The sequence below is a fragment of the Lissotriton helveticus genome, chromosome 6, assembly GCF_964261635.1.
Source record: "Lissotriton helveticus chromosome 6, aLisHel1.1, whole genome shotgun sequence".
NCBI classification, from domain to species: Eukaryota; Metazoa; Chordata; class Amphibia; order Caudata; family Salamandridae; genus Lissotriton; species Lissotriton helveticus.
In genome coordinates, this window is record NC_136067.1 from 382,874,335 (window position 1) to 382,901,388 (window position 27,054).

The window sequence follows — 27,054 nt, forward strand, 5'->3', positions numbered from 1 at the left end:
CAATCTACCGGTGTCACAATATATGCGAATCAAAAGAATTTGTTCCCAAGAGGAAGATTTAAAGGAAAATCTAACAGTACAACACCAACGATACAAAGAACGTGGTTACCCAGATGACATTTTATCCATAGCTAAAAATAGGATCGATTCATACAGTAGAGACAACTTGTTAATTCAGAAACCTAAAAAAACTATGGATAGGCACGTGTTTGTGTCAAAATTTTCTACATCGTCCCAAAGAGTAAAATCAATCATCAATAAACATTGGGATCTTTTAAAGAATGAAGATGACTTCAATGGCATTTTTGACAAAAAACCAATTTTCGCATACACAAGGTCAAAGAACCTCAAAGAATTATTGATGACTCCGACAAGAGAGACTGAAGGAACCTACAGAGGAATGAAGAAATGCCAGAATTGTGTACATTGTTCTAATGTGATTGTTGGAAATAAGTTACATCATCCACAAACTGGAAAAGAAATCACACTTCATTACAACGGGGATTGCAATTCAAATAACCTAGTCTACTATATTAAATGTCCCTGCGGGAAAATTTACGTAGGGAAAACTGAGAGAAAATTGAAAAAACGAATAACGGAACATAAGAGCACAATAAGGAATAAAAATGTAAAAAGCAATTTGTCAAAACACTGGAATGATAACAACCATAGCATTGCTCAAATCAGGTACTCCATACTGGAAATTGTTAAGACATATGAGGGGGTTGATCTCACAAGGTCCCTCCTCCAAAGAGAGATACACTGGATCAGATTTTTGTCATCACAAGAACCCAAAGGGTTAAATGAAAAAGTAGATCTATCGTGTTTCATTTGAATCTTCGTGCCTATGAACCTGCATCAGTAAGATGCGAGCACTGCATATGGTGATGATATTAGAAACATGCATGAGTAGGCAAAGACATGTATTATGGCATAATTTTTCTAATTTTTCTATTCTTTGATTTGTCTTTTTTCTATCACACTACTCTCTTATTATTTCTTAAATTAGATTTTTGTTAGGGAAGTAGACCTTCTAGTTTGATAGTGTTGGAGCACTAGCCGTTTTTCCTCCTTCAACATGGCGCCCGTAGTTTTTGTAAGTACTGGATGTAGTTAGAGTCCTTTTTCAGTGTTCACCCACAGTTGAGGGTGAACACAGTGATAGTTGAGTCCCACTCAGAGACACCGGGTAAAAAGTAGTTGCGAGGTACAAACCGTATGCTTTGTGTTTATTTCCGTTCTAGATTCATTTTGGTGACAGTGATAACAGTGAGTTGTTTTTTTGAAATTTCAGGAGATTGAAACTTTATTTCACAGTGGTGTGGGTGATCTTTGGTTTTAAATACTCTAGCATGTTCTCTTGAGAGACTTTGGAAACACTTCCCTGTACATAATGACGTTTTGGGTTTCTGTATTATGCAGGTAGTAACATTAAATTATCATTCAGTTTACAGGCCCCTGAGGAAGAGCTTTAAGAGCTTGAAATGCATTGGGCGAAAAAGAAAAAGTCATCAACGCAATAGAAATATGTTTGTTTTGAATTTGTAAATGTTAGAAAAATCATGCATTGAATGAATAATGCTTTGTCAGAGTTAATTTGTACAATGTTTTGAATCATTTTTTGTTTATAACCATGATAAAATTCGAATGTTGAGAATTTAAAGTCTGTTTTTGAATGTGTTAAAAATTAAGCGGAGTGTCGTTGAGACAACCGCGCCTAGAAAAAGTGCGCTGAGGTTAAGGGTCTCAGACTCTTAAGATAGGTTTCAGGAAATAATCAACATATTTTGCAATTGGCTCAAATATTGAATCGCACCCAGAGACTATCAGATCCCTGGTGTATTTTCTAGAATTTTATTAATTTTGGCACAAAATAAAGTATTGGTGTCCTTGGAATTTTTATCAAGAAGTCATGTTCTTTGGGGCCAAGGTAACCTTCTTCTAAGCCTGGTTGGACTATTTCCATGCTCTTTGATTTTAAATTCAGCATTGGATCTTCATCCAGCGGTCGATACCATGTTGTGTTGGTCACTTGGTTCATTCCTTCAGTTAGGTACATCTCTCTGGGCCAGATGACCACTGCACCGCCCTTATCCACCTTCTTAATTATTATTGAAGAATCAGTTTTGAGCTCTTTAATAACCGCCTGTTGTTTGGAACTAAGATTTTAATTTAAATGTTTCTTATTCTTCTCCATTTTGGTAATAGATGACAGAATTGTTCGTTCAAAAGCATAAATCTCCTTTGGATTTTTTTGTGTTGGATCAAATTTGGACTTGTTTCTAAGGCCTGTGGTTTCTGCAATGGGTGCAGAATCACTATTTGCAAAAAATGCTTTCAATCCATTCTGCCAGCAAAATTCAATAGCTTCTAATTTGAGTTTTGTATAGTCCGTTCTTTTATTTGGGACAAACTTTAATCCAAGCTTTAACACTGCTTCCTCCTCTTTTAACAGTTGTTTTAGAGAAAGTTTGACTATGGTAGAATTGTATATGAATTGTAAAACCGATTCTGGGTGTGCATTTCCCACGGTTGTTTAAATCTTGTACTCGATTCCTTTCCGCCTCTCTCTAAAAAAGACACCTGTTTTTTTGAGGGACCCTCTCTTGGGTCTTGTTCTCCTGAGGAATCCGATGAAGAGGTTTCTGAGAAGGTACTAAACCGGTTTCTAGAGCGTCCTTGATATGTTGACAGGGCTCTTCGTGATTCAATGGAAGTGTAGTAGTCTTCTTTAACAACAAAAGTGCCAAAAGTGCCAAATTTGAAATGGATACCAAGGCATTCAACATCGAGCAAGTGTACCCATTCGTCAAAGAAGACTACTACACTTCCACTGAATCACGTGAATCATGGAAGTGTAGTAGTCTTCTTTGAGGAATGGGTACACTTGCTCGATGTTGAATGCCTTGGTATCCATTTCAAATTTGGCACTTTTGTTGTTAAAGAAGACTACTACACTTCCATTGAATCACGAAGAGCCCTGACAACATATCAAAGACGTTCTAGAAACACAACATGGTATGGCTTAGAAGAAGGTTACCTTGGCCCCAAAGAACATGACTTCTTGATAAAAAAATTCCAAGGACACCAATACTTTATTTTGTGCCAAAAATTCATAAAAGTCTAGAAAATCCACATGGGAGGCTGATAGTCTCGGGTGCGATTCAATATTTGAGCCAATTGCAAAATATGTTGATTATTTCCTGAAGCCATTTCTGGCAAAAGTTCCGTCATATTTACGAGACACAACCGATTTCATCACAAAAATTGAAGGAACCTCATTTAATGAAAAAACTCAGATAATGGTGACTTTTGATGTCACTTCCCTTTATACCCAAATACCCCAAGAAGAAGCTCTGGAAGTGATCCAACTGTATCTGGAGAAAAGAATGCGACCCCACAGGGTTCCAACAGAATTTATTGTTCAACTAGCAGATTTGACTTTGAAGAAAAACTATTTTAAATTTGAGGATCAATTCTATGTACAAGTGAAGGGGACCGCCATGGGATGTCCTCTTGCTCCATAGATGGCGGTCCTCTTCATGGCTCAATATGAAGACAAGTTCATTGAAAACAACAATCCATACAAAAAGAATATAACACAATGGCTACGGTACATTGATGACGTCTGGTGCCTATGGCAAGGCAGCCAGATTGAATTGACGTCGTTCCATGAATGGATAAATTTAAGACATGCAGACATTACATTTTCTATACAATCCAGCATACCCAACTTGACCTTTCTGGATGTAGAGGTGAAACCTGTTGAGAATGAATTGAAGACTACATTGTATAAAAATGAGACTGACAAGAACGCAATTCAGCACTATAAAAGTGCTCACCCGAAGAGTCTAAAGGAGAACCTCCCATATGGGCAACTACTTAGAATTAGGAGAAACTGCCTCATGACACCAGAATTCGAAAAACATGATGCGTCATTCTGTAAAGAAATGGAAAAGCGAGGTTATTAAAAAAAACTGCTTAAACACAACTAAAAGAGCGAGATTTATGCCTAGAGAATGTCTGCTCCATGTAAAAGATAATAAAATGTTGTATAGATTAGTATGTGTTTCAACGTATAGTCCAAAGACTAACAGATTTAGACAAACCATCTTAAAGAACTGCATTTATTAGAAAACTTAGAGTGCCCGATCTCCAAACCACTCTTCGCATGGAAGAAAAATCCAAGCTCTGGCCAACAAATAATTAGAGCTGACACCGCTCTACCAAAACCTAAAAGTAATTTATTGTCTCAATGGAATTTAAAGCCTATTGAAGGACATCGCAATTGCGGAAACTGCATTGCCCGCAGTGACACCATAGAAGGTACAGAATTTGTCCATGATAACGTAAGATGGAAACACACTGATTTCACAAACTGCATGACAAAAAATGCAGTTTACGCAATCATTTGCCCTTGCAAAAAAATCTATATAGGGAAAACCAACCAACAAGTTGATTCAAGAATCACCCAACACCGATCCAGAATAAAGAAAAAAGTTATGACCGCGTCCATGGTAGAACACTTTGTGGAAAAAAGCCACAAAGAAATGCAATTTAAATGGACAGTACTGGCAAGTTTTAAAGCTTCAAAAACCTTGACAGATATTGAAAACCTGCTACTACGCAAAGAGGCGTATTTAATTCTGAAATTTAACAGCGCAACTGTGGGTCTAAACAGTAGGACAGAATTGGCAAGCATATAAAATACTACAATGCAAAGAATGCACTGCTTAGTTACACGAAAACTTGTTATCCCAAATGCATGTATATGCCATTGAGAACCACAACACCCATGATTCAAAAGAAAGAAGCCATTTATGAGATGCTTCCAATTGCAAATGCCGCCACTCTATCTCGAGGAACCAGATAAGAGCGAACAGAATATTAGCAAGGTAAAAGCGATTCCACTCGAACCCTGCTTCTCAGATAGATGCAATTTAAGATTGTGAGCGATGTCTAAATTCGAACCAAAATTCTGTATTACAGAAGGACGCGCTAAGTAAACACAACAGGAAGACGAAAGCCCGTGATTGAAGCCTTCAAAGGTACGCCGGCTTTTCTTAAAGAATAAAATATCGCAGTCAACAACAGCCTTAATAACGCGTTTGGTAAATCAAGCACTTTGTTTATTCACAGCTCATAAATATGACCTGAAACTCTGTATCACAAAAGGACGCGCCAAGTAATTGAATATCACATTACGAAGACGAGAGCCTGTTCGCAAAGTTATCAAAGGTATGCCTGCAATTTGAAGAACAAGGTAACACGGTCATTAGCAATCATCATTATTTTAATTGCAAAATATTATATAAAAAATATATGCATTTCTTCTAAATAGCCCACGGTCTCATTTATTTTAGCTGAGCCTGATCCTACAAAGTTGATCCCAGTTTCCGAAAAAGATGTGGTTACTGAAGATTTTTCATTGCTCAGTTTTTTTATTTGCATATGTTCTTATTGGATTTATAAAATGCATTTGTATTTTGATCATCATATCTTATTCTTTTTTTAATTATGTATTTTCAAATTTAGTGGGGCACGATACAGTTCAAAATCAGGCTGTTTTTTTAAATGAGCAAATGTAGGCAGTTAATAGTAATACCACAGATTTGCCAATAAAAGGTCAACAACTATCATGCTATTCTATGAAAGGCTTTGCTGACCCTTTCTCAATTAGAACTTATGACTCAAAAGAGGGACATGAGGTCAGTAGTCATACCTTATCTTGTTGAGCCCTTATAGAGACATTTTTTTATTAAACTGGGTGAAGGCACACATTGCACGTGGAAGTTTGCATTATAAGTAGTTTTTTTTCAAAGTGTGGATGGGGAAATTACTGCATAGATAGCAACACTAAATTGTCAGTTTGATATTAAACATATATTTAATTCAAATGAGAGATATGGTTTTAACTTAACATTAGTATCTTCTCCTTTGACATGTATCTATCAAATGTAACCAGAAACATTGCCTTTAGGTGCAAGGGAAAATATGTGTTAGTTCATGCAGGTGTGCGTTCCATCCCAGCCCATAAATGATTTAGATGGGCTGGAGCACATACTGTACCCATTTAGTAGCTAGTAAAGCTTTCAAAACACTAGTATCAGAGATGTGGTGTAAACATGAAGGAAATGTAATCTCTCCGATTAATAACCAGTCTTCCCTGGAGAGTCAGAATTATATATTGGCAACTTAAACAAGGCAACAGATTTTCCGGCAATGAATGACTTGCAACATAATGCTTACCTGGCCAGCTTTCCAGCGAGTATTGTCCCCCATCCATTTGATTCAAACGCGAACTATAGGAAAATTTAAAAAAAGACTAATTATGTCATTTTTTCTTGCTAGTAGTTGTCATTTTCATGTAAGCTCACACCAGCAGTTCCTAGAATATTGCTAAAAGAACAGTTGCAGTTTATTGACATTTTCCTCAATCATCTCCCTTTTAAGCACATTACTGAAGATGTAACAATAACCCTACCACCCGGCTTGCTGCAATTATGTCTGTTCTGATGAATTTTCAGGTTGTTCCATGTCTTTTGAACTGATCTGTGACATCTCACTAGTGTGTCCACTGCCTGGTGGCTGAGTGGTTAGTATAAGCATAGTTGCAAATTTCTCAGCTGCATGAAAGTGTAGGAGATGCAACAAGGCTGGAGCTGGAGTCATACATCACCTAGGCTAGACTGTTAGCTACAGTTGTTATGCTTCCTACTACACAAAAGAGCCATCGTATTTACAGAGCATGGACCTCTAATGTTTTATCTGGTTTTATAGGAGTACTCTTCCACTGGGTGAATCAGAGGAGATGAAGTGGTCTTTCTATATAGGAACAGCAAACTATTTTTTTTAGGGTTACTGGAGTAGGGAGTGTGTGTGTGCTGGACCGAATAACTACCAGCCCCTCTATTTAATGTATGGTTTCATGCACGGCAGATCAGCCCCGGGACACCAGAGAAAATTCTTAGAATAGTCATCAATTGTGTCTGAGGAGGTTACATACCCCATAAATAGAATTCACACACACCCACATCCCAGTCATGGAAGATGTAAAAGGCCTCACTTAAAACGATTCTGCCCATCTTTTTTGATGATTTGGTGTTATGTCGTGAATGGTCACAGATAGCTTGGAAATGCACCCATGAATGGTCGGTACTGATAATTAATACGACTAAGAGATTAACAGATGCCCTACAATCAAGATTAATGTTGCGGAAAATGCATTGAAAAGCAGTTTACAAATCACAACTTTTAAGACCCATCTTGCAGAGATCAACTCGGAAGTTAATGAACAAAGGGATTTTTTGATGCAACAAAGAAATCACCAAGTTACAAAAGAGAAATTAAAAGGTTCAGCAGAGAAAGAATATACCCATACATAAGGGAATACTTCTGGGCAGAATGAGACTCTACCATAGATGAAGGGGATAATGCACAGAAAAGGAAGAGAAAATCTTTTGGCAGCACCTTCAGTTTAGATGGTTGGAATAGTGATGAGGAAAGGAGAGGCCCTCGTAGAAACTATGGTCATCATGTAAATGTAAATGTAAATGTAAATGTAGTATACTTGTAAAGCGCACAGCTGCCCCAGCAACGGGGCGTCCCGGCGCTGTATAACTCTGGGGAACCCGTCCTGGCTTTCCCTGTGGGATGGTCCCTTGCTGGGAGTCCCCAAGGTGGAGCCAGGCATCCCCAGAATTGGTGGGGCCGTTGTGGAGATTAGGCAAGCTAATGCCCAGAGTTGCCGAGTGGAACCCCTGATTAGAGTAAGCACCGAAGCGAGAATTATCGAGTCCGCTGACCAAGGTCCACGACCCTGCCGCGTCGGGAATTGAACCCTGGTCCCAGGCTGACTTCTGCTCTCAGGCCTGCCGCCTCTAACCAGTGAGCCACACAATCAGATGGGACTACACCAATTTCTCCAACCCATGTGGCCACAACAGATTCCAATGTTCCCCCTGAGACCAATTGTCCCATTTGCCCATTCTTTTTTAGACAGAGGTTAGGTCAAAGTAAGAGGAAGAACAAAAGGAAGGGACCAACATGTCCAATGGGATCAAGGGAAAATCCAGATGATAATACACAGCAAGACAAAGGACCAGAGAATGACTGAATTGATAATCTAACACCCAGATAACTTACAGGGATGGAACATCAGGTTGTTAACAAGGGATTTGGCTTTGTTCCCACCACCCAGGAAGATAAATTCAGTCTAAATTGTGAACTAAGATTTGTGGGGGGAAAAGTCATCTAAAAGGCTTTTTTTCCGAACAGAGATGAACTGGAGAAAATAGGAGACGCAGGACTGAGAAACACTTCAACTTTTACACCAGCTAGCAACACAGTTCCTAATGAGATAATCACTTCTGAACAGGCAATACTGGAAGATATAAAGAACATGGGGAGGAAGAGTGCATTCATAAATCTGCCCAGGGAAGAGAGAAATGCCATTGAGTCATTGTCTAATGAGGACAATGACTCAAAACCTGCCAACAAGAGCTGTGTGGTAGTGGTCCTCTCAACCACAGATTATAGAAAAGTATAATTGAGACAACTATCAGACTCCAGATATCATGTGAACTAAGAACCCTAGGGAATGCGGGAGAAACAATGGGTTGGATCACAAAATGGGAAGATGAGCTCCTCATCAATAAACATGTCAAAATACAATGCTTTTACAAATTACCTAAAATGCACAAAGGCTTTCTCCAACACCAGGTTACCCTGTAGTATCTGGGATTGTCTCCTTACTGGAGCCACTATCTAAATTTTGTAACCACTTTCTATGCTCTCTAGTAGAAAAAACTCTGACTTTTCTGAAGAATACAAAAGGTTTCTTAATCTTATTAATGACATCAATCTTAAGGGCAATATGGAAGTACTAATCTCCCTGGACGCTGAACCAGTATATACCAACATTCCCCGAGATGCTACTCTTGAGGTTATGGAAGAAATTATGAGATCTAATGCTTGGAAATCTCAGACACAGATACATTTCATTATTAAATGCACATCTATAGAGTTGAAGAAGATTTTCCTCCACTTTGAGAACACCGTATATCTACAGGTATAAGGGACTTAGATGGGAGGTACTTGTGCTCCTATTCTGTCTTGTATAAAGCCCAGGCGAGAGGGGGTGCGCTCTACGGTGCAGACCTTTGGGGTCATGTCGGCGTTGCCCCGCTTTCTCTCACTGAGAATAGTTTCATCAGACGCCTCTTGAAACTTTCCTCGAGTACTCCCCTGACCCCCTTACGGTTGGGTCTAGGTATGGTACCTATACAGGAGATTGTGTCAACCCGTTCCCTTCTGTACTGGAGATGACTTTGGTCCACTCCGGAGCCTATAAGCTATAGGGACGACTTAGGGGATCTCCTGTCCATAAGGGGTGTGGGGAAAATCCCCTGGCTAAACTACATTAAGCACCTTTGCTAGGCACTTGGACTGGGGGACATGTGGTCTTCTCCTGAGGATACCGCGTCTTGATTTCCAAGAAATCGTTGAGCTTGGTACTCAAGCGCTACCGAACTGATCTCACATTAACAAACTCCTCTCTGGGTAGGCTGACCAACACCTTTTTGGATATTAAGGTCCATCCTTACTTTGAGAAATGTTTGGATGATATTCAGCCCCGTCTGGCTAAAAAACTATACATCCAGTTTAGACAAGGTTCATTGCCACTTAGGGCTGTAACACACAAGTGGTTTAAAGCGCCACGAGCAGGGAGTTCTTGCCCAGGGTGTGTGGGGGCAGTAGTGAGACAGATCTGCATGTTCTGCTCTTCTGTCCCTCTTACTCTAAGGCACGAGCCAAATGGATCATCCAACTTTGTAAATCTAGGGGCCTCAGGGACTACAGGGAGGTATTCGGAATTCTCAAATATGACACCTCCCCTCTGACAGTGTTTGCAACCGTTAGATTTCTTCTGTCGATGTGGTATTCAAGGTGCGCAAAATAAAAAATTTGACGCTCACAAACTACTGATTCTCTAGTTAATTAAACATTGTATTATGAGGTTCCTTCTAATAAAATGCCTAGGGATTGTTCAATGCGACTGTTATTTCAAATCATATAGTCCTCTTTTATGTCTGTACTCTCTCAACCTTTTTATCTATTTTTATGTACATACCATGCTTTAGGACTCCTATGTAACACTGCCTTAAATTATTCATTTTATCTGTAAATGTGTATATATGTCTTTTTATGGTTTTTAACAGATAATAAAAGCATTTTGACTGACTGACTGTATATACATGTCTCATTTTGAAGAACATGTTATTTAATGTGACAACAACCAATACAGAAATAACACCCCCCTGTGGTGCAGGCTTATTGATGATATCTTAATAAAATATCTCTTTTTTTGCAAGGGTGACCTTGGTCGTAATGCTAGAAAGGAAAATAATCTCCCATGCCCCTTTTTAAAGGTAGACAGTCATAACTGAGAAGCAGTGGGCCCCTCAAACTCCTGGGCTCCAGCCCTGCTACATCTTCCAGGAGCGCCAAGACTCTTCTCCTTCAACCTCAACGATTTGCCAAGAAAAAAACGTATAACCGGTCCTTCTCTGGTATGGCTCCAAGAATATGGAACGCTCTACCCAGTGAAACAAGAATGAACCCTTCAACTGCCTCATTCAAAAGAGAAGTGAAAGCTATCCCCATGGCTAAATTCACGCGAACTCTATGTATATTCACTGTTATGTATTTTTCTTTTACTGTTTCTTGCGCTCATATTCGTCCTTCTGTTTATTTTTGTTGGCGCTAGCTTAGCACTGTCTTTCTCGATTTGTAACTATTTTTAACGTACCCACATTGATCGTGGTGTTTCCTACCCTCTGCTTGACTTGTAAAGCGCTCTGATACTCGCGAGAGTCTTGTTCGCGCTATATAAAACCTTCAAAATAAATAAATAAATGTGAAGAGGAGAGCTAGCAACATCAGAAGAGTTGTTGAGTTGGTTAATTCCCTTAACCAGTAGCTCAGATTCTCCAAGAACATATCTGATCAGGAGCTATCTTTTCTTGGATCCGACTATCCGTATTGACAAAGGGGTGATAAAAACAAAGACTTTTAAGAAAGAAAAAGACCGCAACAGTTTGTTACGCTTTTTTTGGGGAATTGAGAAATTTTAGTTATGTAAAAGATTATGATCAACAAGTCGATGAACTGGGGGAAAAATTATAGAACAGGAAATACCTGCGATTTAGCATCAATAAGGCCCATAAAAGAGCCAGGAACAACCATAGAAATGTATTATTGGAACAAAACCCTCCAGAAATATCAAAAGCATTTACCACTGTCACTACTTTCCCTCGTAAATCCTATAAAATCAGGAAGATCATTAACAATGGTGGAATATTATCAACAGTGGAACATTAGATTTTGATCGCCCATGGTTCCCTTTTAAAGGCACAAAAAATCTGAGAGACATACTGGTCCAGAACAAGACAAATACCACAAAAGAAACATGGCGAATGGGAACTACCTCTTGTAACAGGACACAACCTGGGTACACACTGTAATGTATGTAGGCTGACAAAACCATTAAAAGAGATTGAATTGGGGAATGGGAAAAAGAGGAGTCTGAACAAACATACTAATTGAAATACGAAGAATAGCATCTACCCAATTACATATCCCTGCAGATTAAGATATGTGGGGATGACAACAAAAGTAGTAAAAACACGCAGACTGAACATAGGAGCAGAATCAAGTGTAAAAAAAAAAAAAAAAAAAAGAAAATCACCACAAAAATTAGTTTGCACTACTTTGAGATGAACCACACTCTGGATGAGATGGAGTGGTGCGTTTTGGAATCTATGAAATGCGGTGGTAAGTTACAACCAGTCGTATTCGAGAAGGAACAGAGATGGGTATTCAGGTTGAAGACTCATACCAGTGGATTGAATTATGAGATTCCATGGAGTGAATTAGCATGTGTAGGGGGGCGGAGCTAGCCGGCAACCGAGATGGCTGCCTAAGTCCGGAGCTCCTCCGCCCTAGGACGCGATCCTGTAAATTATCCTGACTAGCAGTCACAATATTTTGCTAAACTACAGCTCCGGTGTGGGTGCTCACTCTACACGCCGATACCTGACGACTTGGCTCGGATTCGATCCCGGCTGTGAGGAGTTCGAGAGACCTCCACGGAGACGCGCGGCGGGCCTGCTGGGCCGCGGTCTCGATTTTCATGACATCTGCAGCGGAGGTCGAGACCTCTTCTGTTGGGGCCTGAGGCGGCGGCAAGTGCGGTGTACGGCCTTCGGAGGGGGCATCGGTGGCCACGGCAAGGCCACCGACCATCGGGTCTCCTGCCCCTCCCTCCCACTCGGAGGTTTGCCGGACGAGATAAGGACACATGCAGCGCTGCCGGGGCACACACGTTGGAGTGCACGCTACCTGAAAGTGGGCCCTCTCTAAACCCTTGAGCCCGCTGTGGGGGTGCGGGAGGCTGCGGTGGAAACTGGGGATGGTGCGACGGGGCCCGTGGATTCTCTCACCCCTGACAGTCTGGACTGTGGCCCCCTACGATCTACACGGAGACGCGCGGTGGGCCTGCTAAGCCGCGGTCTCAATTTTCGCGCCACCTGCAGCGGAGATCGTGGCCTCCCCCATTGAGGCCCCTGGAGGCGCCGCGTCGAGGCCTGAGGCAGCGGTAGGTGGTGTGTGCGGACTTCGGGGGGGGGGCATTGACAGTCACGGTGAGGACCCGACCATTGGGTCTTTCGCCCCCCCCGCTCCCCGGTTCTCCGGACGAGACAGGGACTTCCACGGCACTACTGGGGACACTGCGCCGGGGCACGCACGTTGGAGAGCAAGATATCTAGGCTGCGAGCCCTCCTTGACCCCCTACTGGGAGGGTGCGTTGTCCAGAGGCAGACCCTGCAGACAGCGCGACTTGGCCCTGGGCTGTCCTCATCCCTGACTGCCTGGACTGCGGCCTCCTGCAACGTGGGATGCGATACCTGCTGCAGTTTCCCCCAGAGACACTGCGGGTTGGAGCGCTTGAGGCACTAGTGCAGACGGAGAGCGCTGATTGTCCTTCCTCGGGTTGCCTACACGTACTCATGCGGATTGCTCCTTCCCTGGTGCACAACGACTGCTGCACCGGCATCTACTACACGGCGCCATTTTGTGAGGTGGGGAGTGCTGTGAGTCTCTTGGCCTGGCCGCCGGGCTGGGCGGCCATGTGCTCGGTGCCTGTTCTGTAACTCTGGCATGTGTGGACACCCTATTGATATTGGCTGCTGGGTCCGGCCATAACACGTTGGAGCCTGGAGGGGGGGAGGCCCTGTGTTGCTGGGGCCCGGAATCCGGGTGTAGTTTGGCGCAGCACTGAGAGTGGAGATTACTGTGTAAGGAATTGCTGATATTATCTTGACTCCCCTGACGCGCACTCCTCTGCTTTCGCGATTGGGCATAGGATTTGAGGGATACTTTGGCTGTGCTTCCTATCGGTGGTATACACTGAGATTTAAATATGGGCCGCCCGGACCGCACCCAGCCTAAGTTGTCTTTCGACTCCAGTAAGAAACCTAAACCCAAAGACGACACAGCCTGTGAGGAGGATCCTGAGCACGGGACTGCGGCAAGGGGGGAAACATCTGAACCTGACCTGCGTTCCATCTTATTGGCAATGGAAAAGAACTTGCAGGGCGGCATAGCCTCATTAGGGACCAAAATGGACGCCCTCACATACCGTATGGACCGCATGGCTGAACGGCTAGATAAGCACGCCGAACGCCTGGACATGTCAGAGAGGTGTATTGGCGAGGTTGAGGAAGCGCAGACGACCCTAGACACAGAGCACAAACAGCTGGGCAAGGTGCTCCGGCTTCTACAGGATAAAGCTGAGGACCTGGAGGCGAGGTCCAGTAGATGTAATATACGCCTCACAGGCCTTCCGGAGAATACTCAAACGGGCAATATGGAGCTGTTTGTAGAGGCCCTCTTAAAGAAGGTACTGGGAGACGATGCCTTCTCTGGGATGTTTGTGGTGGAGCGAGCACACCGCACGCTGGGCCCGCGGCCTAACCCGGGTGCCCCCCCGTCCTATTGTGGCCAAGCTTTCAAACAACCGGGACCGCGACACCGCTCTGAAGCTAGCCAGGGAGAAACAACCATTGCAGTATGAGGGGAGCACACTGCCCTGTTTCCGGACTTCACGGCCAGGGTGCAAGAGGCACGCCGACAATTTGTCCCTACGACAGCTGAGAGAACTTGGGGTCGACTATGCCATGCTAAGCTTCGGATCAATCAACAGGGGAGATCAACTATTTTCACTGACCCTAAGGCACTACAGAAAGCCATGAAGGACTGGCACAGGGACCGACACCGCTCTGCCAACGAAGACTCGACCGAGGGGGCCTCGGGTGGGTCCCTGGAAGAGCAGGATTGATTTGGAGAATTGCCAGTGGGAGTGACGCTTACACATTTCTGAACTACTGTGAGTTGCCATACAACTCGGGACACCGGCTGTTGCTACACTGCAGATGGACCGCAGCTCTGCGACACTGTTGTGTCGCGGTGGGGTGATGTATGGTCACAGTGAGACACAGTATAAGATGTGATATTATTGTGGGGTGTTTTTTTACATTATGGCGGGTGCCACAGAACTGATGTTCAATTTGGGCTATTGGCCAGTTTACTCCTACTTACAGTAACAGGCACTTTTGAGGTTGATATGCAGAGGAATATTGGTAACGTGTAACAGACATGACAGATTGTGGAAATAGAATGCATGTCTAGCAGGGATCTGGTTAGTTTGGGGTGCCAGTTATGGCCTACAGAGGACCTTTCTGCGGGACGTAGAACACATATTGCGCCCTACATAGGGTTCCGACTGCTGTCTAATATTGTTATCCCGGGGCGCGGGGGGCGGGACGGGGCAATGCGCTTTTTCTTTTTCATGCTATACCTAACTAGTGACAATTTGTGGGCTGTCTACCTACTCCCCTGTGTGCGATACACCTCCCCCACCTTGCCTCTTTGGCAGTGGGGTTTTCTTTTTATTGTTTTTGGATTGTTGCTTGCATTTGTTAATATTGAAGAGTTGTGGACGGCGGGGTGGGAGATAGGGGGGGGGGTTTGCAGCTCTTTTGGGGTGGAGGGTAGGACTGGGGGTGGCGGGGATCCGGGGCGCGGCCATGTTGGGGTTGGGCAAGCGTGGGTGGGGGGAAGGGTTCGAGGCCTTTGCCTCCTAATTGCATGCATGTTAGGTCTTGATGTTTTATATGTATGGCGTATTAGGGTTGTGAGCACATTATATAGGTCAAGGTACTATGAGTCATGGACTATTCACACTAATATATTCCACACAATGTCCCCCCTGACGTAACTCAGTTATCACGCAACTTGGACTCCATTACACTTCTGACGTGGAACGTGCGAGGGCTCAACGATCACAGGAAGGTCCGGCGAGTCTTACAATACCTCTCACGACACTCTGTAGATCTTGCACTACTGCAGGAGACTCACTTGCGGCCAGACAGCCCACCGCTCACTTATAGAGGGCTGCACAGACACACACACACACACACTGCAGGGTTCACATCACATGCGCGCGGCGTCTTAACATGGGCGAACCCTAGGTCTGATCTGACAATAACACCGGTGGTAACGGATCCGGAAGGAAGATACATCATCACGAAATGTACTGGAAAGGGCATGTCTTTTCATGTACATACGGACCAAACTACGATTGCCCTTCCTTCTATTTGACCCTAGCATCCAAGATAAGGGAGCACTGCGAAGGACATGTATTATGGGGAGGTGACTTTAACATGTTGCGAAACCCTGCTCTAGACAGGTCGGATGGCCCAGATCGCAGGCCGTCGAGCTCTGCGCGTGCCCTAGATACTGAAACTATTAGGTTAGACCTGCACGATGTCTGGAGAACACAACATACGAGTAAGGGAGGGTACACGCACTATTCGGCGAAGCACAATATACACACGAGAATAGATTATTGGCTGATTCCTGGCGCGCTCCTTCCCAATGTGCAGTCGTGTGTAATATTGCCCCGCACATACTCAGACCACTCCCCAGTGCTTGTTAAGGTGGAGGCACTTAAGCCTCGCCCCCGCCGTTTAGTTGGCGACTTCCCCCGTTTGAGCTACAAGACGCGGCTTTCCGAGAGGAGATGGCGAATGAGGCCGAGATGTTCTTTGAGAGGAACGTAGGGTCAGTGGCCTCCTTTCTCATGGTATGGGAGGCTTTCAAAGCTTATATGCGTGGTCTGGCCATTGCTAAGCATGCGGGAGTCCTCAAATCCATACGTGGCAGGCTCTCATTACTAGAAACTAAGCTGCGGGATATAGAGAAGCGCCGGCTACAAAACCCTGATGACGAACTGACCAGTGTGCTGGCCCGTACTCTACGGGAGTATCATGAAGATGCAGACGCTGAGGTGCTGCATTTAGGGAAGTACGCCACTGCTAGGTCCTATGGAGAGGGGGACCGCCCGGGGGCAGTGCTGGCGCGGCGACCGAAGCAACGCAGGCGCGACAATAGAATACCTGCACTGAGAGATGAGGGGGCAGATGAGGCTTTAACAGATGGACAAGTGGCGGAACGGTTTAGAGATTATTACGCCGCATTGTACGCCTCTAGGGGGTCCGCTGCGGAAGAACGGATCCTTGACTACCTGATGCATATCCAATTGCCTGAGCTGACTAACACGCATCGGGAGTTTCTGGTTCGACCGTTTGGAAGAGAGGAAATAGTCTTGGCGTTATCCTCGATGAGGGCTGGAAGCGCTCCAGGTAGTGATGGCTTCCCGGCCTCTTTTTATAAAGCTTTTTCTGAGATGTTGATCCCCAAACTCTTGATGCTTGTGGAGGAGATGGCAGAGGCGGAGGAGATGCCACCGTCAATGATGGAAGCTATAATCGTGACCATACTTAAACCTGGGAAGCCACCCGACTGCTGCACCTCGTATAGGCCGCTGTCACTGTTAAACGTAGACGCAAAGATTTTTGCTAAAGTCATTGCGAACCGACTTAGCCCCCTGCTCCCAGTCCTTGTGGCCCCTGAGCAAGCGGGTTTTGTCCCTAACCGAAACCTGTCTTACAATCTTAGGACGGTGTTCGCAGCGTTTCAACATACGAGATTAGACGTCCCTGCGGTGGCTGTTTTTCTAGACATGGAGAAGGCCTTCGATTTTGTGGAATGGCCCTTCCTTCGTTTGGTGCTCCGCCGCATGGGAGTGGAGTAGCTTTTTTTGCAACTCCTGAACACGCTGTATGCCCGCCCTACGGCTAGAATACGCATAGCCTCGCTTACAACCGACCCCTTCCTGGTAGCACGCGGCACACGACAGGGCTGCCCGCTTTCCCCGCTATTATATGCCCTGGTGGCGGAACCCTTAGCCTGTGCGTTACGTGAGTACAATAGCCACCGCGGTATTCAATTCCCCACGTACAAACTTATAGTGTCTACATATGCAGATGACACTCTGCTGTACGTGAGGCACCCGGAGGACAATCTTTCGGCTGTCTTGCGAGAAGTGGTACTGTTTGGCTCACTCTCGGGGATTCAGGTGAATTGGGACAAGACGGTAATGTTTCCACTCACTCCCTCCACTACACGAGTGGATCCGGATTATCCCATACAGTGGACTACTGAGCCGGTCCGCTACCTGGGCATTAGGCTACATACTGACCCCGACATACTAATTCGCGAAAACTATGGAGTGGCCATATCTAAACTAGAAGACGATGTGGACAGATGGAAGGGGCTGCCTTTGTCTTTGATGGGCCGTATCTCGCTATTAAAAATGGTGGTCTTACCACGTTTCCTGTTTTTATTTAGCAACATCCCTATGGTACTGAGTAAAACGTTTTTTCGGCAACTACATTCGCTGGTACTTAAGCTTTTGTGGGCCGGGAAGCAACCCAGGGTCGCTTGGGATATTTTGATTCAACCGTATGAATCTGGAGGTCTTAATGCTCCAGGCCTAGGGCCATATGTATCAAGCATTTTCGCATTCGCAAAGGCCGAAATTCGCCGAATTTGCGGGTTTGCGAATGCGAAAATGCTCATCGGCATGTATGAATGCAAAACGCATCGAAAATAAGGAATCGCAAAAAATGCTATTCCCTCGTGTGCGAGAAGTCCCAATCTGCGAATAAATAGCGATATTGCACAATAGCGAATTCCAATTGTGCGAAAATCGCTAACGCATATTCGCTAAATTAGGAACTCGCAGAAAATTCGCAGATCAGCATTTTTCGCTAAAAATAAATCGTAATGCGATGTATGACAAATTCGCAAATAGCGATTTTTCGAAATTCGCTAAATACAGAATCGCAATTACCACCAAGTAGGAGCAGGTGGTAACCAGGTGCAAACTATTTAAGCTGCCTCTGAATTCAAAAAACTGTTTGCCACAATGGCGGGGCTTTACATCATTGCAAGGAGGATGCGTTTGAGAGCTGCTGCACAGAGGAGGCTACGGCAGGAGAGGATATTCCGTTTGCGCGTGACCATCTCCCAGCGCCTTGAGGAGGAGCTCTACACACATTACAGGCTTGAGGAAGACAGCATAAATGATTTAATAGCAGAACTCAGACCCTACCTTGAACACCCCACACACAGGACAAATGCCATCTCCACAGAAATACAGGTCCTGTGTTCATTACACTTGTTGGCATCTGGAAGTTTTCAGGGGGTGATTGCCTCTGCAGGAGGGGTGTCACAAAGTGCCCTATCGCGATTCTTTCATGCCTTCCTAGATGCCATGGTTCAGAGGATGGCACATCACATTTACTTCCCCAGCACACCACAGGCAATAGCACAGACAAAGCAGGACTTCTATCAGATCTCAAATTTCCCACACGTGATAGGATGCATAGATGGGACACATGTCGCTATATCCCCCCCCCCTCAGGCAATGAACACATCTTCAGAAATCGTAAATGCTACCACTCACTGAACATTCAGGTGGTGTGTGATGCACAACACATCATCACAGACATCGTAGCTAAGTATCCTGGCAGCACACATGATGCATTCATCTTCCGACACAGTGGGATATATCGTAGACTCTCAAGAGGGGAGTTTGGCGAGGGATACCTACTCGGTAAATACCTTCAGACATAGGGGCCATTAATACCAACTACCATGTGCATGTCACAGGCTAACATATATTTATCTAATCCACAGGTGACAGTGCTTATGCAGTACAGGATTTCATCCTGACTCCCTACCTCAATCCCAACAATGCAAGTGAACGCAGGTACAACAGGGCACACATTGCTACCAGAGGCACCATCGAACGGACATTTGGGATCCTGAAAAGCAGATTCCGGTGCCTCCAAAAAAGTGGAGGTGCACTCCGATACAGCCCCAACACGTGCTGTAAAATAGTGGTGGCTTGTGCCATGCTCCATAATATTGCCACGAGAAAAGGGACACCAGTGGAGCTGAGTGACTCAGGATCCTCTGATGTGGAGGGGCCTGGACCTGGACGGATGGTAGCTGGTAGAGCTGTTGCAGCGGCAGGGCGCCAGAGGCGTGATGAGATTACGCGCAATTATTTCTAGGTAAGAAAAAACTACACAATGCCAAGTCATGTAAGTTTGAATGTTGATTTTAATCCTTAATAGCTGGATATGTATGAACTCAAAAGGTACAATATTCAAACAAGATATATTTAGCACTTGTTACATTCACAGTGCTCTAAACAGTAAAGGTGTGCCTCACAAGTTGGATGCTGCACAGGCTAATGTTCGGTGGAAGGTGTAGCCCTATTGGTTCTCCCACTACGGCGTCTCTCTAAGGTTGGTGGTGGGGTGTTGCTGCTCCTAACTGACTGATTGTCCTCTTCGCTTGGAGTCAGTACTCCCGACCCAGTTGTGCGTAATTGACGCAACTCGTCCACAGCAGTGGTCACTTGTGTGAGCGCATTAGCTATGTCCTGTGCAGCATGGCTGAATTGGCGCTGCATCTCAATGCTGCGCCTGGCCTGGATGCTACATGTGGCTGCCAGGCGGTTGATGGCCCGGGTGTACCTGTCTTGGCGTTGCCAACCTCTGCACCTAGCACTTCTCTCAGAACGTATTTCTTCACATACGGCCTGTAGGCCATCCTTCATGTCATTCCTTAGTGCACGTAAGCCCTCCCTCATCTCCCTTTGTAAGAGTTTGATGTTTTTCGCCTGCAGGCGCTGCACCTGCAACATGTTGAGTTCCAGTCCTGCATACACTGATTCTTCGCCTTGCTCATCAAAGAGGTTGGCCGTGCGTCGTCTGCGCCTGGCTGCACTCCGTGGGACATGCTGTTGTGTTGATGGTCCCTGTCGCTCTGGCTGTGTGTCCACATTTGGTGCAATTTCCCCACTTTCTTCTTCGTCATCCTGGATTGGCGCTAGAGGTCTGACTATGGGTTGCCTTCTACGTCTGTGACTGGTCACAGGGCTGTCCTCCCCTTCTGTGTCGACATCTTGGCCTGCTTGTCCTGACTCAGTGACTGTCACACTGGCTGAGGGCTGTGTCGAAGATGGTGCTGTGAACAGAACAGCACACATTAATTAACTTCACTGACTTGCACTGTATAAATAAAATGTTCACACCTCTAACAAGTACATTGGTGTCTTCTTTAACTCTCAAGCCTGGCAGAATACATGTTTGACAATTTTTCCTGCAAATTTTAAACTTTGATTTACATGGGACTACATCTCCCATGATGCATTGCTGGGTCTGCCTGTGTGCCTGCACTGGACTAACTATCTGGTATCTTGACCCTGGGTCACTGCTGGGGGGTGTTGGGGGGTGTTAAGGGTGTGAGGGCATGGTTCTTACCTTTTGCAGATGCTGGCTGGTCAGAGCTGTCCAAATCAGCCAATCCTCCCACACTCTCTGGTAGCAGGGTCCGCTCCACCAGTTCCTCCAGGGGTGTTGAATCTGAAACAGATGATGTCCCACCACCTGTTAGCCTGGACTGCTCAAGCCTGGCAGCTAGTTTCTCCTTGGAGCGCAGCCGCAGGTCGTACCATCGCTTTCGGAGGTCCTCAACACTCCGGGGTGTTACACCCACAGCATTCACCTTGTGCTGTATGTCTTCCCAGATCCTCCTTTTGCGACTCTCTGGCACCTCCCTGGATTTCTTTCCAAACAGTAATTCATTGTTTGTCACCATTTCATGGATCAGTGCCTCCAATTCAGCCTCAGAAAATTTTTGATTTCTTTTCCTGCTTTCACTCTCCTGCTGCTGGGAATCCTGCATGGGCGTGGCTCCACTCTCAGCCATGGTTCTCCAGGTGACTGCACTGTTCCAAACACACCTTCACTCTGCCTCTGCATCAGGAAGTCAGGTGCAGCATGGGTAGTCAATCGCTTCCTGGTTGTGATGTCATCATGCTGCACCAGAGTTCCTGATTGGAACATTCTAGAAATTCGCAAAATTGCGATTTTTCGTCCGTTTTTGAGATTTTTCGCTAAAATTGCGATTTTGTGATGCGAATTCGCATATTATGCGATTCCTACATGTTAAGGAATCGCATATGGGGTAATCGCTAATAAATAGCGATTTTTAAGGAATCGCTATTTATTAGCGATTTCTTTCATACATATCGATTTGCGATTCTGAATGTGCGATTCGGTAAAATTCGCAGATTCAGAATCGCAAACCTGTTCTTTCATACATATCGCCCCTAGAGCTGTATTATCGAGCTGCGCAGGGGGCACATACTTACGGCTTGATGCACGGCCTAGCCGAGGCCCCGCACATACGGATTGAGACACTGGTGGCATCCCCGCCCCCCCCACCGGCATTGATGTCTAGACCAAGAGACCGCAACACGGGCTTCTTGGATTCTATGAACTCAGTAACGCATGCGTGGTATCACTTAATGGATGCCCAAGCTTGCTCCCTGCTCTACGCCCCGGAAGCGAAATTAGAGTGGTGCTCGTGGCTGGGTCCGTGTGGCGATAAGGGAGTGCTTTCTGCCCTTTCTGAATTGAATGTGACTGCCATGGAGGAACAATTTGTGAATTAAAAGGTGTGTACATGGGACGACCTGACTCCGCGAGAGGGAGTGGGGACGGCGTTTCTTCCGTGCTTTTAGTTTCATAGAGTGCGGCGGGCTCTGAAAGCTCTGCTTGGAGATGACATGGCAGAGCCACCGACAGTATTGTCATATAAATATATAATTACAGCCAAGTCTTCGACCAAACTGATCACTAACCTGTATCGTATCACTCTAACTGAACGGACGGCCGCCTACACAAAGCCACGGCTGGCTTGGCAGACGGACTTGGAGATCGACATTCCTGAAGACATGTGGAAGTATTGTTGCGCTAGTGTCCGTAGGGTGTCTCTTAGCGGCCGACACCATCTACTTCATTTTAAATATTTAAACAGGGTTTATCACACGCCCGCACGCTTATTTCGATGTAGCCTACGCGAAAGCCCAAGCTGCGAGAGGTGTAGTGAGCCAACTGCAGATTTTCTCCATCTGGCATGGTCCTGTCCGAGGGTGACGGATTTCTGGCGCGCGGTATATGCAGAGGTGAATAGAGTGGCGGACTTGTCACTACCTCTGTCCCCTTTACTGGCTTTGTTGGGATATTCTAAGTCTATCCCACCTCTCAAACGTAGACTAGTAGACATGGCCTTTATAGTAGCCAGGCGCTGCGTTGCACTCACATGAATGCGAGGCCCCACACCCACGATGGCCCGTTGGTCTCACGATATGCTGTACTGCTGCACTCAGACCGAACACTATAGTGAACTGCTCCCACCCCGCAACCGCCCCAAGAACTATTGGGCGCTGTATATGGAGAGGAGACGCAGGGAGGACCCAACTGGGACGGATGAGGACACCCGGGAGGGCGCACTGACTCACACAGACACGACTACTGACTGAATTGATGTGTACTGGGACAACGATGTGATGACTGGGATTGGAGCTTTTAATTGCTGAGGAAGTGTATGGCAGTGGTGAGCATTGCGTAAGGCAATATAGTTCTGTGTTAGCTGGGGGGATATGACGCTGCTTTATGATTCATTAGTCCGTGTGCAGAATTATCATTACACCAATGACCTGAGAATGCTTGCAATGTGCTTTGTGTTTTTTCTGTTGACAAAATGGCAATAAACAAATTTTAAAAAAAATAAAAATTAGCATGTGTAAAAAAAATATCTTTCATTTGGGGGGCCTGCCCACTGCTCTCAGGTTTGAACTGCTGGAAGAATCCTTCATTGTGATTCCTAAAATACATAAGCTCTTCTTGATGTAATATTTTCGACTCTTACATTTTGTCAATAGAGATCGTAAATATCATGTAGATTCCCAGTATACATTGTACATTGGTGTGCATGTATTGTCCCCATTACAATGAGTGAATATGGTATGGGATCAGTACCCCTTCCACCTTTAATGATTCTGCTTGTGCATTAATCGCGTCTCTTCTTCCAACATGGTACGCAAGGATGAACACAACACTAATGGTGCCGGGTAGGACTAGGGCACCGTGATGCAACCACATGTTCATGCTTACGGCAGATCACATGATCGGAGGAAGTCACATAGGCTTTTGGGTTTAAATACCAGATGCCTGATCTGCACTAATACTTTCGGAATCGCGGAGACAGGGTAGGTCGCAGGCAATGTCCACAGAAAGTAGATTTAAGGACAACTGGTGGGTGATAGTCCATATTTGGGTTAGGAGGGACGGTGGAAACCTATAGCTATTTTTTTCCAAATTTAGAATTTACCTATAAGTGGCTGCAGATCCCACGAGTCCCAAAGGATATGGATATATCTTACCTGTTACTGGTTTCTACACTGGTGCTGCCACTCATCGTATGATATTAATCTACAAATGGAATGACAAATAAGGGTCTTAATTCATGATATGCATCTATGATGTTTTTAATGACATGTTTCTATATGTTTACATTTTAGTCCAGGTTTTAGGGTGTGGAATATTCCATCAACATGAAAGAGGTTTATGAATATTGTGCACACTTGTCTGGATGTTTCTGAGTGTGGGTGCACGTTATGGATTTAGCCTACTAGATGTAGTTTAGGTTGATTAAGTCCTGATAAATTGACATAGCTCTGTAGAGACTCATTGGGCAAGAAACATGTCTACCATTAGGTAAATATTGTGGAACATTATCTCCCCATATATTCCCACTAAACAGGGACCCCCAAAACCAACGACTTCCTCTTGTACCTTCGGGATATACAAGCAATACCCCTAGATATAGCGCCCTAATTTGACAGGTTTGACAGGTTTGCCTCGATCTCCGGATTCAAAGTGAACTGGTTGAAATCATGCCTCTACTCCTTTAGCGCCACCGTCCCAGATTCTGTCTATTCTCTAGGGAGTGCTTACTTAACCTGGCAACCCTCGACTTTTCGTTATTTAGACATCCACATGTATCCTGATCCTATAGATCTGTTTGATTGTAACCTTACCCTCACTGTATTCTCACTAAGGGCAAAATCAGCATTTTGGCAATCACTTCAGCTCTCGGTTGCTGGAAGGATGGCCTTTGTCAAGACGATTATGCTGCCCCGCATAATATATTTCTTTGCCAATCTGCCCCTCTATGTCCCTAAATTCTTCTTTCAAAAAAACTTAACAAACTTTCCAAGGAACTACTTTGGCGCAACATACAATGCAGGATGGCACTCAGTAAATTTTACTTACCAACCAATAAGGAGGGACTGGCTGTGCCTAACTTCGAAAACTACTATTTGGACTTGCAGCTGCAGTGGGTGGCCAGATATCCGGCAGGTTTTAACTATCAGACACAGCAATTCACCCCAGCCTAAAGTCAGCTTCATGCCCTACAATTATTCCACCCTGCTATAGGCAGCAGCCCCCAGCCTCAGCACTGTTGCGCTGGCACACTGGTGCTTTAGGAGGAGCGTCCTGATCACTGAAGCTACCCAAGCATATGCCCCTGCACTTCTACTGTTAGGCAGTCCAGGGGAGACAGGAATATCACTGCGAAGGATCTTCTTGCGTGGCATGAAGCAGGCCTATATACACTTGGGGATCTTTACCATGAAGGCTCTTTTTTACTATTTGAAACTTTAATGGCCAATGAGAGGCTCTCGCTAGGTCACTTTTTATTATATAACTTTATAATTGAGGGAGCTCGACACATGCTGGGATAGCATACAGCAGAAGTGCCCCATGCATCTTACTGTACAATATCTACAGGTGATGGGCACAAGCCACCACGTGATGCGTTGGTTGGCCGACTCCCTGCGTATACATGCCGCAACTTCATTGGCCCCCTTACGTTGTCGTTGGGAAGCAGACATGGATCACCCCATTATAGATAAAGAAAGGAAAGCCATAGTGAGATACCCAGCGGTCGTCCCGCGCAACACCAGATTCCATCTAATACAATACTACATACACCACAGCATCTATTTTACTCTTGACAAGATAATTCGTTATCACCTCAGCAATGATGCTATTTCCCCCACGCTGCTCCCTCCCTGATTCCGGTTTAGTGCATATGCTATGGGAATGTCCCTCCCTTCCCCAGCACACGTTGGGTGTGATCTTCCTCTGACAGACTGTCTTGAAATATCTGTACCTCATACCTAGGAAGCGTGCTTAATGGGCCTTATATGCAGAGACAACAAGCATTTACAATGCAATGGTCTCGGCATTATTAAAGGTAGAGCTATTGGAATTGCTTATGACTTTTTTTATCATAAATAAATAGCATTGTCATTTACAATGCCAATAGCTTAATCGCTCGCATATGCATGACCTATTGCATTTATACACACAGTCGTCCACACAAAAAGCTATCTACACAGGAGGGAAAAGTAAGATGGGCAGAAAGAAAGAGAAGAATAGAAGGGGAAAGGAAGAGTGAAAGAAGGAAGGAAACTTCGAAACAAAGAAGGAAGAAATGGTGAAGGGTGGAAGGATGGATGGACTTTAGAAAGAACCAATTGGAGTAATGGATGGAGCAATGAGTAGCAGAGTGAATTGGGGATTGGTGGAAGGATAGGTGATGGGCTAGTGACTGGATCAATGGCTAAAAAGATAAATGGATGCATGCATATACCGACGAGTGGATGGACAATGAAGGAAGCATGCAAATGTGGATGAATAAAGGGTGAAAGTGAGAACCGATGTGTGGATGGATAAGTGAAAGGAAGGACGACGAAAGGGTATAGGAATATGTTCTAGGGAGTATGGGCAGTGTCCCTTGGTGCTATTTAAGATAGGACCGGAGGCGTCTGTGGTACCAGCGGTGGGCACCAGAGCTGACACTTTAAGGTTTCAGTGGCCAGCCCGGCATTACTGGCCGCAGGGGGCAGAACCAAAGGGACTGTGGTAAGCATCGCAAGATGCCAGTCAAATGCAGGCTCGCGTGACCTTTGACCTGCGGCAGGATGCTCACGGTCGGTCTATTTCTGACGTCTCAGCTGCTCAGCCTCTGGAGCTGACCTGGGGGTTGATCCTGGAGGGGTCCCGAGCGCCTTGGATGCCAGAGATACCGACGTGCACGTGCCACGGGTTTGGGGGTGGGGTCACGTCTCGCACCCTCGTGCTGGTGTCACACCTCCTTGACTCGGCAGTTTCAGGGCCCTGAGGGCGAGCCTCCTTTGCTTCTCTGCGGCTGCTGAGCGATCACACTGCTGAGGGGGGGGGCAGCTAACACCGAGAGCGCCCCGCATCACAAGAGCCCCTGGGAGAAGGTAGAACTCTGCGAGGTGTGGCGCAGCGGCCAGGGTGCCTGACTCCGCACCACGAGTTTCACGGTTCGATCCCCAATGACTCTTGGCAAAAGTTCGCTTAATCTTCCCATGACCCCCAAATGCAGGTAATTCATTTCATTTCGCTAGGGTCATTTCTGTGTTTGCACAATATGTAAACGTGTGTGCATTTTTAGGGTGGAACTTGGGAAACGACTCAAAGCTCCCAGCATGTGGGCGTTCCCCAACTTTTGATGCCCCTCCCAGGATTGCCACAAACACTCCAGCGCCTGTAACTATCTCCCAGCGGAATAATTGACATGCGAGGAAATCCTATTTTTATGCTAAATTCGCAACCTTGCTTATTT

The 27,054-nt window shown here is 45.3% G+C and overlaps 1 protein-coding gene across 2 annotated transcripts in view; it reads right to left on the reverse strand.

Annotated features, from left to right (window-relative positions):
* IAH1 (isoamyl acetate hydrolyzing esterase 1 (putative)) overlaps positions 1-27,054 on the reverse strand; it is a 264,357-nt gene that overhangs the window by 135,531 nt on the left and 101,772 nt on the right. For both annotated transcript variants that reach the window (XM_078646786.1, XM_078646785.1), the window contains exon 2: positions 6,250-6,302. In XM_078646786.1, the coding sequence (XP_078502912.1) occupies positions 6,250-6,302 (53 nt within the window). The remainder of the gene's footprint in view (positions 1-6,249; positions 6,303-27,054) is intronic.